Genomic DNA, 18151 nt, shown 5'->3' with positions numbered 1-18151 from the left:
GGTCGCTCCCCATCTCTAAAAAAAGAAACAACAAAAAAAAAAACACACAAAAAAAAAATTGCCCTGGTGCCTAGAGTGTTCTGCCCCCCCCCCCCCGGGGGCAGTTCGGCCTAATAATAGGCCGATCTGTCCCCCAGGGGGGCAGAAATGGCCTAAAATAAATTTGCCCCCCCAACCCCCCATCCACCCCCCGGGAGCGACCCTTGCCTACGGGGTCGCTCCCCCTGCGTGACATTGGCGCCAAAAAACAAATCCCCGGTGCCTAGTGGTTTCTGCCCCCTTGGGGGCAGATTGACCTAAAATTGGCCAATCTGCCCCCAGGGGGGCAGAAATGGTCTAAATACAATTTGCCCCCCCAGGGGAGCGACCCTTGCCTGATGGGTCGCTCCCCATCTCTAAAAAAAGAAACAACAAAAAAAAATCACACAAAAAAAAAATTGCCCTGGTGCCTAGAGTGTTCTGCCCCCCCGGGGGGCAGTTCGGCCTAATAATAGGCCGATCTGTCCCCCGGGGGGGCAGAAATGGCCTAAAATAAATTTGCCCCCCCAACCCCCACCCCCCCCCCCCCCGGGAGCGACCCTTGCCTACGGGGTCGCTCCCCCTGCGTGACATTGGCGCCAAAAAACAAATCCCCGGTGCCTAGTGGTTTCTGCCCCCTTGGGGGCAGATTGACTTAAAATTGGCCAATCTGCCCCCAGGGGGGCAGAAATGGTCTAAATACAATTTGCCCCCCCCAGGGGAGCGACCCTTGCCTGATGGGTCGCTCCCCATCTCTAAAAAAAGAAACAACAAAAAAAAAAAACACAAAAAAAAAATTGCCCTGGCGCCTAGAGTGTTCTGCCCCCCCCCCCCGGGGGCAGTTCGGCCTAATAATAGGCCGATCTGTCCCCCGGGGGGGCAGAAATGGTCTAAAATAAATTTGCCCCCCCAACCTCCACCCCCCCCCCGGGAGCGACCCTTGCCTACGGGGTCGCTCCACCTGCGTGACATTGGCGCCAAAAAACAAATCCCCGGTGCCTAGTGGTTTCTGCCCCCTTGGGGGCAGATTGACTTAAAATTGGCCAATCTGCCCCCAGGGGGGCAGAAATGGTCTAAATACAATTTGCCCCCCCCAGGGGAGCGACCCTTGCCTGATGGGTCGCTCCCCATCTCTAAAAAAAGAAACAACAAAAAAAAAAAACACAAAAAAAAAATTGCCCTGGCGCCTAGAGTGTTCTGCCCCCCCCCCCCCGGGGGCAGTTCGGCCTAATAATAGGCGGATCTGTCCCCCGGGGGGGCATAAATGGCCTAAAATAAATTTGCCCCCCCAACCTCCACCCCCCCCCCGGGAGCGACCCTTGCCTACGGGGTCACTCCCCCTGCGTGACATTGGCGCCAAAAAACAAATCCCCGGTGCCTAGTGGTTTCTGCCCCCTAGGGGGAAGATTGACCTAAAATTGCCCAATCTGCCCCCAGGGGGGCAGAAATGGTCTAAATACAATTTGCCCCCCCCCCAGGGGAGCGACCCTTGCCTGATGGGTCGCTCCCCATCTCTAAAAAAAGAAACAACAAAAAAAAAAACACACAAAAAAAAAATTGCCCTGGTGCCTAGAGTGTTCAGCCCCCCCCGGGGGGCAGTTTGGCCTAATAATAGGCCGATCTGTCCCCCGGGGGGGCAGAAATGGCCTAAAATAAATTTGCCCCCCCCCAACCCCCATCCCCCCCCCCCCCGGAGAGACCCTTGCCTACGGGGTCGCTCCCCCTGCGTGACATTGGCGCTAAAAAACAAATCCCCGGTGCCTAGTGGTTTCTGCCCCCCTTGGGGGCAGATTGACCTAAAATTGGCCAATCTGCCCCCAGGGGGGGCAGAAATGGTCTAAATACAATTTGCCCCCCCAGGGGAGCGACCCTTGCCTGATGGGTCGCTCCCCATCTCTAAAAAAAGAAACAACAAAAAAAAAAACACAAAAAAAAAATTGCCCTGGCGCCTAGAGTGTTCTGCCCCCCCCCCCCGGGGGCAGTTCGGCCTAATAATAGGCCGATCTGTCCCCCGGGGGGGCAGAAATGGCCTAAAATAAATTTGCCCCCCCAACCTCCACCCCCCCCCCGGGAGCGACCCTTGCCTACGGGGTCGCTCCCCCTGCGTGACATTGGCGCCAAAAAACAAATCCCCGGTGCCTAGTGGTTTCTGCCCCCTAGGGGGCAGATTGACCTAAAATTGGCCAATCTGCCCCCAGGGGGGCAGAAATGGTCTAAATACAATTTGCCCCCCCAGGGGAGCGACCCTTGCCTGATGGGTCGCTCCCCATCTCTAAAAAAAGAAACAACAAAAAAAAAAAACACAAAAAAAAAATTGCCCTGGCGCCTAGAGTGTTCTGCCCCCCCCCGGGGGCAGTTCGGCCTAAAAATAGGCCGATCTGTCCCCCCGGGGGGGGCAGAAATGGCCTAAAATAAATTTGCCCCCCCAACCCCCACACCCCCCCCCCCCGGGAGCGACCCTTGCCTACGGGGTCGCTCCCCCTGCGTGACATTGGCGCCAAAAAACAAATCCCCGGTGCCTTGTGGTTTCTGCCCCCTTGGGGGCAGATTGACCTAAAATTGGCCAATCTGCCCCCAGGGGGGCAGAAATGGTCTAAATACAATTTGCCCCCCCAGGGGAGCGACCCTTGCCTGATGGGTCGCTCCCCATCTCTAAAAAAAGAAACAACAAAAAAAAAAAACAAAAAAAAAAATTGCCCTGGCGCCTAGAGTGTTCTGCCCCCCCCCCGGGGGCAGTTCGGCCTAATAATAGGCCGATCTGTCCCCCGGGGGGGCAGAAATGGCCTAAAATAAATTTGCCCCCCCAACCTCCACCCCCCCCCCGGGAGCGACCCTTGCCTACGGGGTCGCTCCCCCCTGCGTGACATTGGCGCCAAAAAACAAATCCCCGGTGCCTAGTGGTTTCTGCCCCCTAGGGGGCAGATTGACCTAAAATTGGCCAATCTGCCCCCAGGGGGGGCAGAAATGGTCTAAATACAATTTGCCCCCCCAGGGGAGCGACCCTTGCCTGATGGGTCGCTCCCCATCTCTAAAAAAAGAAACAACAAAAAAAAAAAAAACACAAAAAAAAAATTGCCCTGGCGCCTAGAGTGTTCTGCCCCCCCCGGGGGCAGTTCGGCCTAAAAATAGGCCGATCTGTCCCCCGGGGGGGCAGAAATGGCCTAAAATAAATTTGCCCCCCCAACCCCCACCCCCCCCCCCCCCGGGAGCGACCCTTGCCTACGGGGTCGCTCCCCCTGCGTGACATTGGCGCCAAAAAACAAATCCCCGGTGCCTTGTGGTTTCTGCCCCCTTGGGGGCAGATTGACCCAAAATTGGCCAATCTGCCCCCAGGGGGGCAGAAATGGTCTAAATACAATTTGCCCCCCCAGGGGAGCGACCCTTGCCTGATGGGTCGCTCCCCATCTCTAAAAAAAGAAACAACAAAAAAAAAAACACAAAAAAAAAAATTGCCCTGGCGCCTAGAGTGTTCTGCCCCCCCCCCCCCCCGGGGGCAGTTCGGCCTAATAATAGGCCGATCTGTCCCCCGGGGGGGCAGAAATGGCCTAAAATAAATTTGCCCCCCCAACCCCCCACACCCCCCCCGGGAGCGACCCTTGCCTACGGGGTCGCTCCCCCTGCGTGACATTGGCGCCAAAAAACAAATCCCCGGTGCCTAGTGGTTTCTGCCCCCTAGGGGGCAGATTGACCTAAAATTGGCCAATCTGCCCCCAGGGGGGCAGAAATGGTCTAAATACAATTTGCCCCCCCCCAGGGGAGCGACCCTTGCCTGATGGGTCGCTCCCCATCTCTAAAAAAAGAAACAACAAAAAAAAAAAAAAACACAAAAAAAAAATTGCCCTGGCGCCTAGAGTGTTCTGCCCCCCCCCCGGGGGCAGTTCGGCCTAAAAATAGGCCGATCTGTCCCCCGGGGGGGCAGAAATGGCCTAAAATAAATTTGCCCCCCCAACCGGCACACCCCCCCCCCCGGGAGCGACCCTTGCCTACGGGGTCGCTCCCCCTGCGTGACATTGGCGCCAAAAAACAAATCCCCGGTGCCTTGTGGTTTCTGCCCCCTTGGGGGCAGATTTACCTAAAATTGGCCAATCTGCCCCCAGGGGGGCAGAAATGGTCTAAATACAATTTGCCCCCCCCAGGGGAGCGACCCTTGCCTGATGGGTCGCTCCCCATCTCTAAAAAAAGAAACAACAAAAAAATAAAACACAAAAAAAAAATTGCCCTGGCGCCTAGAGTGTTCTGCCCCCCCCCCGGGGGCAGTTCGGCCTAATAATAGGCCGATCTGTCCCCCGGGGGGGGCAGAAATGGCCTAAAATAAATTTGCCCCCCCACCCCCCCCCCCCCGGGAGCGACCCTTGCCTACGGGGTCGCTCCCCCTGCGTGACATTGGCGCCAAAAAACAAATCCCCGGTGCCTAGTGGTTTCTGCCCCCTTGGGGGCAGATTGACCTAAAATCGGCCAATCTGCCCCCAGGGGGGCAGAAATGGTCTAAATACAATTTGCCCCCCAGGGGAGCGACCCTTGCCTGATGGGTCGCTCCCCATCTCTAAAAAAAAAAAAAAGAACAAAAAAAAAAACACAAAAAAAAAAATTGCCCTGGCGCCTAGAGGTTTCTTCCCCCCCTGGGGGCAGATCGGCCTAATAATAGGCCGATCTGCCCCCAGGGGGGGCAGAAAAGGCCTTCCCAAAAAATTGCCCCCCCCTGGGAGCGACCCTTGCCAAAGGGGTCGCTTTGTTGCGTGACATTCGCGCGCAAAAACAAACTCCCTGGTGTCTAATGGTTTCTGCCCCCCTTGGGGGCAGATTGGCCTTATCAAAATAGGCCAATCTGCCCCCAAGGGGGGCAGAAATGGCCTAAATATATATTGCCCCGTAGGGGAGCGACCCTTGCCTAAGGGATCGCTCCCCACCTAAAAAAAAAGAATTCATCACAAAAAAAAAAAAAAAAAAAAAAATGGTCCCTGGTGCCTAGAGGTTTCTGCCCCCCCTGGGGGCAGATCGGCCTAATAATAGGCCAATCTGCCCCCAGGGGGGGCAGAAAAGGCCTTCCTAAAAAAATGCCCCCCTGGGAGCGACCCTTGCCCAAGGGGTCGCTCCCTTTTGCCAATTTCAAGAAACAAAAAAAAATCCCTGGTGTCTAGTGGGGTTTCAAAAGCCGGATTGCAAGCAATCCAGCTTTTGAAACCTGTGAGAGACTTCAAAGGGAAGGAAATACATTTCCTTCCCTTTGAAGCCTCTCGGGGCCTCCCCCATGGGATTGAAAAAGAAATGCAAAAGCATTTCTTTTTCAATCGCGCTGGAAGCTCTGCTTCCAGCGCGATGGGGGAGACCCTGTGACTAATCAGCGCGCGCTCGCGCGCTGACGTCACAGGGGGGGTTGGGGGGGGGTCGGGGGTGGGAGGGGAAGGGCTTCCCCTTCCATCCCTGACTTGGGGGGGGTGGGGGGGAACCCCACAGAGGGAGCGAGAGCGCTCCCTCTGGGCTGTGTGCCGAGGACGTAGTGGTTACGTCCTCGGCACAGCAGCACTGTGCCGCAGGACGTAACCACTACGTCCGCGGCACAGAAGGGGTTAAGAAAGAAAATGTCTACTTTCTAAAAGTGGCATTTTCAAACAAAAAATCTAAAAAACAACTTCACTAAAAGATGTATTTTTAAATTGTGAGCTCAGAGACCCTAAACTCCATATTTTTATCTGCTCTCAAAGAGAATCTGCGCTTTAAGGATATTTAAAGGCAGCCTCCCTGTTAACCTATGAGAGAGATAGGCCTTGCACAGTGAAAACTGAATTTGGCAATATTTCACTGTTAGGACATATAAAACACACTAGTATATGTCCTACATTAAACAGACACTGCACCCTGCCCATGGGGCTACCTAGGGCCTAACTTAGGGGTGCCTGACATGTAGTAAAAGGGAAGGTTGAGGCCTCGAATTGGCAGTTTAAAACTGCACACACAGACACTGCAATGGCAGGTCTGAGTCATGTTTACAGGGCTACTAATGTGGGTGGCACAACCAGTGCTGCAGGCCCATTAGTAGCATTTGATTTACAGGCCCTGGGCACCTCTAGTGCACTTTACTAGTAAATCAAATATGCCAATCATGGATAAACCAATCAACAGTACAATTTCTATCGGGAGCACTTGCACTTTAGCACTGATTAACTGTGGTAAAGTGCGCAGAGACAATAAACCAGCGAAAACAGACCTCAAAAAATAGGAGAAAGAAGGCAAAAAGTTTGGGGATAACCCTGCAAAAAGGGCCATTTCCAACAGTGAGAGATTCAGATTCTCTTTGCCCTTTGCTCAGAGCGGGCGTTTTGAGGTACAGACCTCATACTTTTTAAGTGAGTTTATGCTACCGCACCTCTCTTAAACAGAATCTTCTACTGCAGTTTTTATTTGCTAACCTTTCTCAGATGTTCCTTTAGTATTAGAATATTTTAGGAGCTAGATTCAAGGGTTATGCAAGAAAACCTAATTTTAGAACCCAGACATCAAATACATTTGCAGATTTTTTGCATTGTTGCTATTAAAATCTTGGTCTTTTATATGATGCTTGGATTTAATATTGTGCGACGCCTCATTTCTCAATTGGTGATTTTGTATATCTGTAGTATGGTTTTGAGTCTCACTTATGTAACTTTGGCATTGAGTCTGTAATGAAGCTGTTTGAAACTTTAATTTGAACTCCAAGGTTTAATGTCTGACTATTTGAGTTACACTGAAATTGATTTGAACAATCCTGTAAAATTCTCTCTTCACCACTCGGAACAGAGAAAAAAGATTCTTTGTAACCAGGATAAAGAGATAGGGCCCCATGAAGGATCAATGTATTTGCCCTTTAGTTCATTAGTGGCATTGTCATCATGGTGGTAGAGCATGAATGTTTCTAAGCTCTTGTTTAAAAACTATAACTTTTAATAAATGCTTCTCACTGCATTATACGTTATATGTCAGGACCAGAGGCTCTGATTATGCTTTCTCAATCTACTCCAAAACAGCAGCTAATCAAAAAACAGTAAACATAAACCACATATCCCATGAGGCTTTGAACCATGCCTCGATAATCACCAACCCATAGTAATGAGGCTAACCCAACAAAACAGTGAAACACCATTTTGACTGCCTCTTTTTTTGCTGCTCTGCCGTCAAGATAAGTGTTTTACCATTGTTACCTTATATCAATTATTGTACTTTGTTTCATATATATTGACTGTATTTAACGTTGCACGCTTCACGCAAGTTCAGTTAAAAGATTGCCTCCCTTGCAGGACAAGTGTTGTTATTGTTCCGTATTTGTTGTATTTGTGTCATCCGTCAAGCGCGACCGCTCCGCTCCGCTTTCCCTTCCTATGGGTTAGGCACATATTGCACCTCCCATTTTCCCCTCCAAATCCCTTGTGCTACAAGAGCTCTAGCCGATCAAGGCAGCCCCTTAGGAGTGTGTATGCATACGCGACTTCAAGCACCTACATGTGTTTGCCGACAGTTAGCTCAGTCTCCGCTCGGCAAATTTGCTAAGAACTCGCTGGTGCCACCCATCCCGGGCTGAAATAACAGGGTGAAGATTGGCAGGCAAATTATGATTTTTGGGGCAAGATTCTGAAAAAACCTTTGATATTGGACACTTTGTTCAGTAAAAGACTCTCTCTGCTTAATTTTTGACAATACACTTACTATGATTATTCGGTTGGCCTGCCCCAGCTTGCTCCCGTTATGCCTTGCACTTTGATTTTGGGGCTGAAATAAATCTACTGTACCTGTGGTCATGCTTCCCCTCCATTTGACTTTTCACTCTTGACCTCTGCTTACCCCTGGGGATTTTTGACTCAGAGGCTCACTCCCTCTTGCTACCATGTCTGAATGTGACCAATATGAGCAGGGCCTTGAAGGCTAAGGCCCAAACAAAGATCATTCAGTCCAGGGCTCACTGGACAAGGCTCTATCTTCAGCCCTTCAGCCAATTACTAAGAAACTAAAGGACATTTTTGTCTTTTCCTCAGTCTCTTCTGCCACCCCTTCCCCGGGCCAGCCTCAAAATCCTGAATTCCCTGATGAACCTTCTTGGCCACATAGGATTGCCCTTGGTAAATTATCCCAAGGGGTTTTAGGGAAACATACTTACAGCGCTAAGAAATGCTCAACATCTCCTCTCTCTTCAACAGATTCTAATTCACATTAAGACTCCTCCTCTTTTCATCATCCCAAACACTCTAAGAAATCCAATAAACATAAATGTCACTCTCCCTCCCACAGCTCTTCTGTCCCTTCCAACTCTTTCAAATTTGAAACCTAGGTCAGCAGAGTGGGTCCCTGCCACAGCAGTTGCAGACTATATGCAGCAACCTTTGCACAAGAGTTTTGAGAAAGAGGTCCGAACCAGACTCAGGGCAGAATGCCCACAACCAGACCTTCCGCACAAGACCATTCAGACACCTGATATAGACTCAAATATGCCCACCTTTTTTAAAAAGTTTGCCAAGGATCCAAAAAAGGGGATTGACAGGGCCCTTAGAACCTGCTAAGACAATGTTCTGGATATTTTAACCCCCCCCTTGCTAAAATCCTTGAATTGGTGCTGCATGCCCAAGAGATGATCACCCCCATTGATCCATACATACAAGCAGGGTGGACCCAGCATGCCATCTGGCTATTAGGCAACGCTAATTGTGCCCTTGCCTCTGAATGAAGGAAGTCAGTTCTGTTAAGAATCGACCCACAAATCATGGAACTAACCACGGCTGAACCTGGCCCTTTGGCTGAAGGACAGTTGTTTGGGGATCATTTTGTCAAGGATCTTGGTAAATTTTTGAATACCTTTGCATCTCCTATCAAGGTGCAATCCTCAATAAAAAAGACACTAAACCCCCTTTTTGGTAGGGTTTGGCGTGGCAGAGGGCGTCTGACCGGCTGCTTTATCCAATTCGGTCCTCAGCGAGGATTCGCTTACCAGCATAGAGGCTTTTGTCAGGATCCAGCTCAAGCAGGATTCTTCTCTTCATGATCCAGAGGATTCCGAGGGAAATTCAACAGAGGTGCCAACAGGGGCAACCAAGCATCCTTTTCTCAATCGCTGGTAATGGTTCTTCTATTTCCAAATCTTCCATGGGGGGGGCAGACTGCGTCATTTTGTGCACCACTGGGCATTGATTTCAAAAGACTGGTTCTGCAGACAGTTCAAGGTTATCATATAGAATTCACACAACCTCCTTTTCAGATCTCCCACCTCTCCTTTTTTCCCCAATTAGATATGACTTTCATAGACTCAGAAATATAAGACCTCCTGACAAAACAAGCTATTGCATTAGCTACCCCTCATCCAGGGGTCTTCTGCAGCAATGTGTTTCTGTTCCAGAAAAAGGGTGGTGATCAGAGACTTGTCCTCAATCTCAGAGTATTCAACCTGCAAATTCTTTACTGTCATTTCATGATGGAGGGTAACCAGCTGCTTCAAGACTTGCTGCAGGAACATGATTAGAAGGTATGCCTAGATTTGAAAGACGCTTACCTGTCAGTTTCTCTTTACCCTCCCGACAGACATTATCTTCAATTTCAGTGGAGGAATCGATGGTCTGAGTATCTATCCCTTCCTTTCGGGCTTTGGTCAGCCTTTTGGGCGTTCACGAAGCTCATGAAACCCGTGGTAGAACATCTGCGAGAGATGGGAGTTTGCATGATCATCTACTTGAATGCATGATTCTGATGGCACAAGAAAAAGCCCTTCTGTTGAGGCATCTGTCTTGGGCAGTGTCCCTGCTTCAGAGTTTAGGATTTGAAATCAATCCCAAAAAAATCGATCATGATTCCATCTCAACAAGTAGAACTCTTAGGTTTTCTGATACATTCTGTCAAATCTCAACTTCTTCTTCCCCACACAAAAGTGAAGTCCATTCAGAGAGAATTGAAGTTGACTCTATCCAAGCAGACAGTATCTTTGAGATCCCTAGCATAGATTGTGGGTCTATTAGCTTCTTCTGTTCAAGCGATCTTTCCCGATCCGTTATGCTACAGTGCTCTTCAGAGGCTAAAAATCCATTATTTCCAGACAGGTCTATCTTACGATACTCAGGTTCCCTTATGCCCTGATGCTCAGCAAGAGATCCATTGGTGGCTCCTTCACTTGGAATGGCAAGGCCATTTTTGGGGTGACCCCAGATGTCACCATAGAATCAGACGCCAGATGCTGGGCTTGGGGTGCAAGGTGCGGGGACTTTTCTACAGGAGGTCAATGGTCCTCAGAGGACTTTAGACTTCACATAAATTGCCTGGAACTTCTGGCAGGGTCCTTTGCCATAAAATCTCTTTCTCCCAAAAAGAGCAAGTGTTGCATCCTGCTTCGGATGGATAATGTGTCCACAGTCAGATACATCAATCGGTAAGGGGCACCAGATCTTGGATCTTAGCAACTTTAGCCAGGGAGTTAAGCATTTCCTCCTCAGTCAGAAGATTACAGTAATAGCAGAGTATCTGCCTGGCAAGGACAACAAGATAACAGATAGGTATTCAAGGTTCCTTGTCAATTATAGCGGGTGGAGACTCCATCCGCAGATTTTCCAGAAGATAACTCACTCTCTGGGTCAGTGTCAGATAGATCTCTTTGCTTCTTGTTTGAACATTCAACTCAAAGATTTTTTTCAGTTGAAACCAGATCTGATGACTCTCACCACAGATGCGTTCTACACGATTGGTCAGGTCATCTGAACTATGCGTTCCCTCCCTTTGCCATGATACCAAGGGTAACTCCTCAAGTCTGATGACAGCTAGCATACATAATTTTGATTACCCTGCTTTGGAAAACACGAGCTTGGTTCCTGGTCCTTCTGGAGATGTCAATTGCTTTTCCCATCCTACTTCTAGTGTTCCCTCAGTTGCTTCTGGATCCTGCGGATTTTCCACACACCCTTCTTCTTCAGGGCCATCTGTTTCTCATGGCGTGGAGAATATCGGGAGACATGGTCAGGTCGACGGCATTTCAGGGGCAGCTTCCTCATTTATACAACAAGTTTGGGCTCCTTCCACCCACAAACAATATTTTTTACAATGGAAGAAATGGGTGTATTGGTGCCTTCGATGGAATGTGAATCTCATGGGATCGGACATAAAAGATGTGCTCAACTTTCTTTCTGAATGTGCTGAATCTGGATTATGTTACAGGTCAGTAAATAATTTCAGATCGACGCTATCTGCTGGTCATGATCTCATTGATGGTAAACATGGTGGTATGCACCTCTGGTGTGTAAATTGCATAAAGGCACTCGGGTGGCTAACCCACCGAAACCTAGATACTCACAACTATGGGATGTTACTAATGTGTTGGCATTATTGGAATCCTGGCCTGATAACCCATGATTTGTCTATTAAACAGACCTCTGACAAATTGACAGTGCTTCTTTTTTTGGTTTCCTGTGGAAGGGTGTCAGATGTCAGAGCCTTTTATTTTAGCAGGTAGGTTATTCTCCCCAGATAGAGTTTTCTTTAGTATATCAAAAAGGACTAAGACTATGTCTCAATCTCTTGATTATCCAGCTTTTTCTTATAATGCTAAATTTTGTGTGGTCAAATGTTTGAAAGTGTATGAAGAGTGCACTTTGTCCTATATGTCCAATACTTTGGGTCCTTTTTTATTAGCAATTCAAAAGCCTTTCAAGCCAATGTCTGCTGCAACCTTGGCTAGGCGGGTTTGTTGGATCATGGCAGAAGTGAGAATTGATGTGTCAATTTGTGGCACGCATTATGCAAGGGGGCCGATGGCTTTAAAAGCATTTCTGCTCAGTTCCAGATTAGAATTTTTTTTACGAGCAGCTGATTAGTCATCTGATTCTATGTTTAAAACGTTTTATTATAAGCCTGTTGTGCATGTTTCGTCTATTGTTGTTGGTCAGCTTTGAACCAGCATAATCAGAGCCTCTGATACTGACAGAAAAGAAAAGTTTCTAGCATATGCATCAAGAATTTTAGATTCTATTAAGGACACAGACGCAAGTATTATCCCACCCATGGGACAAGAACACTGCTTTGATAAGATGTGTTGCTATTGAAATGCATATCATGTTGATGATTGTTGCTTATGATCCGACCCTTTGAAGGTACAGAATATGGGTTCTGATTTCATGTACCCGTTTTCTTCCCAGGAGCGGATCAGAGACAAGGTTGAGACTCCCACATTGCCTATGCCTTTGGATACAGGTGTTTCTTCTGACAGTTGGAGATAACTACCTCTTAGACTGTTTGATAATTTGGTTTTCTGTTATTGTTGTTCCTGTTGATATTGAACTTTTTCACAGCAAAGAAAGAGGCAGTCAAGGTGGTGTGTCGCTTTGTTGGGTTTGCCTCATTACTAGTGGTGGGTGATTACGTTGGCGTGGTTCGAAGCCTCATGGGATATGTAATTTATGTTTACTATTTTTTGAATGACTGCTGTTTTGGAGTGGTAAAGATAGAGAAAGCATAAACCTTGCTTCACTGTCTTTAATAGATCTAAAATTATTGTGACATATGCTAGAATATTTTCTAGTCTTATATACTAAGATAAAACTCTTCTGCATGTAAAAGAACGGATTTATTTCCATGTCGCAGCAGCAATCTCAATACCTCTCCCTCGTGTGTCAGGCAGATGTCGCTGTTAGCTTGTGTCCCTTCCTCCCACGAACACGAGAGGAACAAGGGCTTGATGTGCTGTTTCCGGCCGAGACCTTCTCAGTGCAACACATGGGTCTGTTTTCACTTCCTGATTTAGCGGCTGGAAAGGCAGCGTGTGGCTGTGCTAGCGAAATCCGGCTGTCGGTAGGTGTGTGTCCATTTCTTTCTAAGGGAGGGGGCGAAAGGGGATAGAATATTCCTGCGAAGATAAGGCGTGCAACGTAAAGGCACCAGAGAAGACAGTTGAAACTGTCAGTGCATTTCTGCGTTTTAAATCTGCAAGTGTCATAGGGAATTACTATGAAACAAAGTAGGTTTGAAAGCGAGCACGTGGGACGGATATAGAATATATACGCGGGTGTGATGCAGACATTTTATCTACGGTCATGGTGGGGGACAGAGGTCAACCAGGGTGGGAAGAACCGAGGAGGATCCCCACTCTGAGGCAGTGACAGTGCGAGGATATGGGATAACAAAAGAAACAGGCGGCATAGCGTTCATTTGTAGTAGTTCCTTTAGTTGAATTGAACTGACGCCAAACTACAAATCCCAGAATGCATTGTTTTATTAACGGAATGTACGGGACTGGAAACGACGTATCCCGGTGAGATTGAGTTGGGAGGATCAGCTGAGCAGTGTTTTGGCGACTAACTAGACTCTGTAACTGCACCAGGACACGAAAACGTCATTTAACAGCTGAGAGCAACGCATTTAAACTCTGCTAGAGGGGCAGAGCTGGAATGTATGTAAATACCCTTTTATTTCTGCACAATGCAACCAAGGACTCCGCACACAGCAGAGGAGTAGTCCAGGATTTCCTATATGTACACCTTGGTGATAGGCTACGCCTTTTACCTTATATTTCCGGTCCATGCACTCTTTTGACCGAGTCTTGCCGATATTATTTATTTTAGAAACTGTCTGCATTGATTGCAATTTTATTGATGTAGCTCTTACTCTCGAAGAGGAGCACTTTGGGATTTCGGGTATCGTGCTACACCCAATGTTTAGGGCGTCAGTGAGAGCTCAGTATGATGGCTATCGATTCTGATTCGATCATCTGCCCCATTCGGAAAAAATGCCGCTTTGCACATTTACATAGCCATTGAAATACTTCCTTTAAACTCCTGCTCAGCTTTGTGGAATTTTAAAAATATCTAATTGTCCAAACAAAAGACAGTGTGCGTCAAAAAACCTACTTGTGCTGTAAAAAAAAAAAAAAAAATCCACTTGTTTATTTTTTATGCCATGTAGTAAGTCGAGTAATTATGGCAGCGTTGTCATTATTCACACATCTGATAACAGACTCTTTGATTATATGAGAACTCGCATTATACAAGGATTTAAATTCCTACAAGGCTCTGACTTACGCAATTTTCTACAAATCTACATACAGAGGCTAGAAATTGTCAGGAAGGAGGAGTTCGATGACTGGAATGTCCTCCGACTCTGCACACTAACAGTATATTGTGTTTAATGATATGCACCGATTAATCTCCAGACTTTTCCCCACACTGGAAAAGTTTGAAAATTTACTACTGACAAAGGCAGAAGTAAAAAATTTTTCTGGATTGGAAAAAGTAGTGTAGAGAAAGTGAATTTGTTTAGCAGATATTCACATGAGCGAATACACATGTATATTTGCTCATGCGAAAAAGAAAATACAAAAGGAATTCACAAAAGCTTGCCAGGAATACAGCTTTCAGGTACTCTACTGTAAAGGTTTGTGAATTCCTGAAAGTCAATAATATGCACCAGCACAAGAGCATTTACCTCTTGGTGCAATTTCGTAATTTTTTTTAGCCCTTAGTTATGTCCATGGTGCTCATGTTGGCTTTAAAGTGATTCTCCATTATTATCTTTTTTCAGCATTGTCATAGGTTAAACCCATTTCACTAAATGTTGCCTTGGAGAACTTCTATTCAAAGTGTGAGGATTTGGGTGTACCATATGAAATGGCTGTTGTGCCTTATCATGCAGTACACTCACAAATACAGTCTTGGGCCCAGGCACGCTCCTTTACTTAACCAAGCGAGACTACATTCTCTCAGTCCACCTCTGGGCCAGAATGAACACTGCCCCCAGGGGTGCAGAAATTAATAAAATCGCTACTTGTCCAGGGGACAGGTTACTTCTTTAATCTTCTTGTCCTGTAAAAAACAAATCTACTTGTCTCTCTGGTGCCATGTAGTGCGGCGACAAATTATGGCAGCAATCTCATTCTGTAAGATCTCTAATAATAGCCTCTTTGATCATGCCAGGGCAAATACTATAGTAGGGCTTGAATACTTGCAATTTCAATCCTTATGTAGCATTTTCTTTATTTTGCTACCTTTCCGCAGATATCTGTACTGGGGCCGGAGGAAGCAGTAAGCAATAGTTCCAGGGCTGGAATGCCTTTGAATCTGCAAACCTGCTAACTCGCATGTTTTAAGGATGTTCACTAGCTGTTCTCTATTCTTTCCCCATACTAAGAAAGGTTTGAAATTTACTCCTGACAACGGCAGAAGTAGAAGTTCTTACAAGATTGGGGGGGAAAAAAAAGTGGTTGGAGTCAACGTGAACTTGTAAACACTTAATAGATTTTCGCATGAGCAAATCTACACATGCTTTGCTTGTGTTTAAAATACAGTTCACAGATATTTTCTAAGAGTACAATTTCCTTGTCTACTTCTCTTAAGTTCTTGTGAATTCATGAAAGCCACTCATTCAAAAACATATAGCATGGTTGCACTTTTGTGACTTTCTTAAAGAATTGGGTCCCTAATTAGGTCTGGCGTTGAGTAAGACATTTTGTTTTTATTAGTATTCTATTTCTCTGTCTGTCGGCTGGCTTTACTGTGAGTGATTGCATTCTGGTGTTCCGCTAGGAGAATATTGGCACACAAAGTATTTTTTTTCCAGTGCCAGGAACTACTGTGGCAATCAGTGGCGTAACAAAACTGGAAGACCCCTCCTCTCTCCAGACCCACATAGGCAGGTGTTTTGCTGAGGGGGGGGTCCCTTCGAGGAGTCTCCCTGCACCACAGGGACTGCAGGAACTTTGCTACACCACTAGTGGCAATGTGTGCCTTTTGAGACCAAAAGTTTTTTTTTTTTTTTTTGCTTTTTGTCAGTGTTCATTACAATGGTGAGTGCCTGGCAGCTCCCACAACAATAAAGTGTTCCAAAATCCACGTCAAAACAAGACATGCATTGACGAAACCAAAAGCCTCACAACATATGTTGGATCAGTTGGCTTTGCCAGTGCTAGTTTATTTTCATGCGTCCCATAATCTTGTTGAAAATGTTACACTGATTTTCCATTAGGAAAATGTTTTGCAAATACTAGCATGCAGCAACACATTATACTAAATGACCCTTCAAAGAAATAGCACCTAAAATTTCATAGTAGCGATAGGTTTTTCATTTACTACCTGCATTTTTTTCTGAACATTTTATTTTGAAAGCAAAGAATCATCACTCTTGCTCACAAGCTTCTGCAAACATTTGCATGTAATTAGACAGCATTCTGGGAGCATTAACCTTAGCCTCATATTGTCAAACGTTTCAAATGTGTGTACACTTTTTTATTTTACTGGAACCACTGTCAATAGTGCAATGTAACCTTAAAACATTTTATACAGCGCTCAACCTAATAATAAAGGGTTTTCAATAATGAACCATAAATAAAAGTTAGAACTCCGTTAGCTTATGGACAGACATATTACCTCAACTGCAGACAGTCCCTTCTCTGTAAACTGGCAGCAAAAGGGTTTGTGCTGCAGGGGGTTGGGCCTACTTGTCCCAAGGACAAAATAAATATGAATACTTGTTGCCCTTGACCCCAAACAATATGTCTCAGGTGTGGGGCAATAGGAATTCCACACCCCTGTGCCCCTTTCATCATTTCCACTCTCAGGGGTGATTACCTCTTCCATCTGAGCCTGGTTCCTTCTGTCTTCCTCCTTGGCTCTGAGAGCTTTCTCTAGCTCCTCTTTCTTCGACTAATTCCTGGATTTTTTTTTCTCCATTTTTCCTGTCCTCTCTCAGTGCTCTCAGCTCGTTGATCCTCAGTGTGGGCAGAATGGCCAAGTCAGCTCCCTGGTTCTCCATCGTGATGGCTTTGTAGCAATAACTTATTGCCACTTTGTAATTTGTTCTTCTGAGATGCAGGCGCCTTGTAACAGAACACGACAATCTCAAAAAAACATTTTTTCCAGTGTTGACTTGGAGATTTCTTTCAGTGGTCACTGACTTATTAATTGCCTGGTACAGCTAAACGCAAGATCTAGATCCCACCACTAGGCACCAGTGTAAGGATTTGGGTGTACTATATGATATGGCTGTGGGTCCTTATCATGCAGTACACTCACAAATACGGTTTAGGTCCAGTCAGGCTTGTTTACTTAAGCTCTACTGTGTGTAGTTGTGGCCGCGAGCAGTAATGATTCACAAAGAAACTATGTGTAAAGCATTTAACAGCACCAAACAAAGAAATGAGAACATTGCAACACATAAAAAGAAAGAAGACACCAATTTATAACCATAGATTATATTTTAATGTATTTTTAGAGTCCTTGATGAGCAAAATCCACCGGAGGGTAAATACAGCGGCAAACAAGCATAGGTCAACAAAAAGTTTGAAGCAGTTAGTTTGACTACTCCTTTCCAGGCTAGGTGACCAATTCCTACAGGACAGAGGTCCAGGGGGCCGGAGTGTACCTTTAGAGCGTTTTTAAGGCAAGATCCAAACTTTACAGGATGACGGCCATAGACATCAATGGAGTGGTCCTGATGCTGAGGTATACAGGCAAATGATGCTCAAAGGATGCTTCGATTGTGGTATGGTTGACAGGGGTGTCTGGTTGCTCCTTGGTCTACAGGTGAAGTGGGGCAAACTTGGCCACAGAGATTTGGGTCCCTCGTAGACATCTACTTTGCATTAGCAGGCCAGCTGATGCTGGGCTGCTGGTCAGTCTGCCCTACGGTTGGAGTGAAGTACTTAGGTGGGAGCTAGTGTCCCTTGGGAGCAATGAATCCAGACTTGGATAGTACTCCCGGGTCAGGCAGACTTAGATGCAGCTTTCAGCTGTCTCGGATTTGTCCTTTTTGTGTGCCCAGCGAATTATAGTAGCAAAACCTCTGCAGTGGTTACCAACTTGTCGGTCTGGGCTTCTTCTGCTCTTGTGCCCCTGGAGCTGGTTCCAGGAGATCAGCCGACTGATCCTTGAAGTCACTGCTGTAGGTTGGGAATCAACCTTTTCACGAGCCAGGTGCCAAAGGCACAGTACAGACTTTCTAGCCCAAAGTGCAGCAGGTGCACTCCTTCCGATGGTGCAGCCTCCTTGGATTCGCACAAGGGCAGCAGGGCAGTGCTTCTTCTGTCCTCTCTCTGATTCCAGCATGATCTGAGGGTCAGGGTTTCAGGGGTGCCATATTTATCCCAGGAAAGTGCCCTGAGGGGACCACATGCTTACTATCTAAAGAGCTACTGTGGCCCCGCCTACCTAGT

General features: G+C 46.8%; 1 protein-coding gene across 4 annotated transcripts in view; it reads left to right on the top strand.

Annotated features, from left to right (window-relative positions):
* The window catches only part of DUS3L (dihydrouridine synthase 3 like), a 218283-nt gene that overhangs the window by 60012 nt on the left and 140120 nt on the right, over window positions 1-18151 (top strand). Inside the window, exon 1 of one of the 4 annotated variants that reach the window (XM_069211603.1) lies at window positions 12694-12801. The exons of 1 other annotated variant lie outside the window; for it this stretch is intronic. Coding sequence is in view for 1 of the 3 variants with exons in the window: in XM_069211602.1 (XP_069067703.1) it covers window positions 13212-13261 (50 nt within the window). In the remaining 2 variants the exon portion in view is untranslated. Of the gene's footprint in view, window positions 1-12693; window positions 12806-13147; window positions 13262-18151 lie in introns of those variants that run through there. 2 more of the 4 variants (XM_069211605.1, XM_069211602.1) reach the window with 2 other exon arrangements.

This window comes from Pleurodeles waltl, chromosome 10, assembly GCF_031143425.1.
Source record: "Pleurodeles waltl isolate 20211129_DDA chromosome 10, aPleWal1.hap1.20221129, whole genome shotgun sequence".
In the NCBI taxonomy this organism is placed as follows: Eukaryota; Metazoa; Chordata; class Amphibia; order Caudata; family Salamandridae; genus Pleurodeles; species Pleurodeles waltl.
Note: the sequence above shows the minus strand (reverse complement) of the source record. Positions and strands in the feature narration are given on the sequence as shown.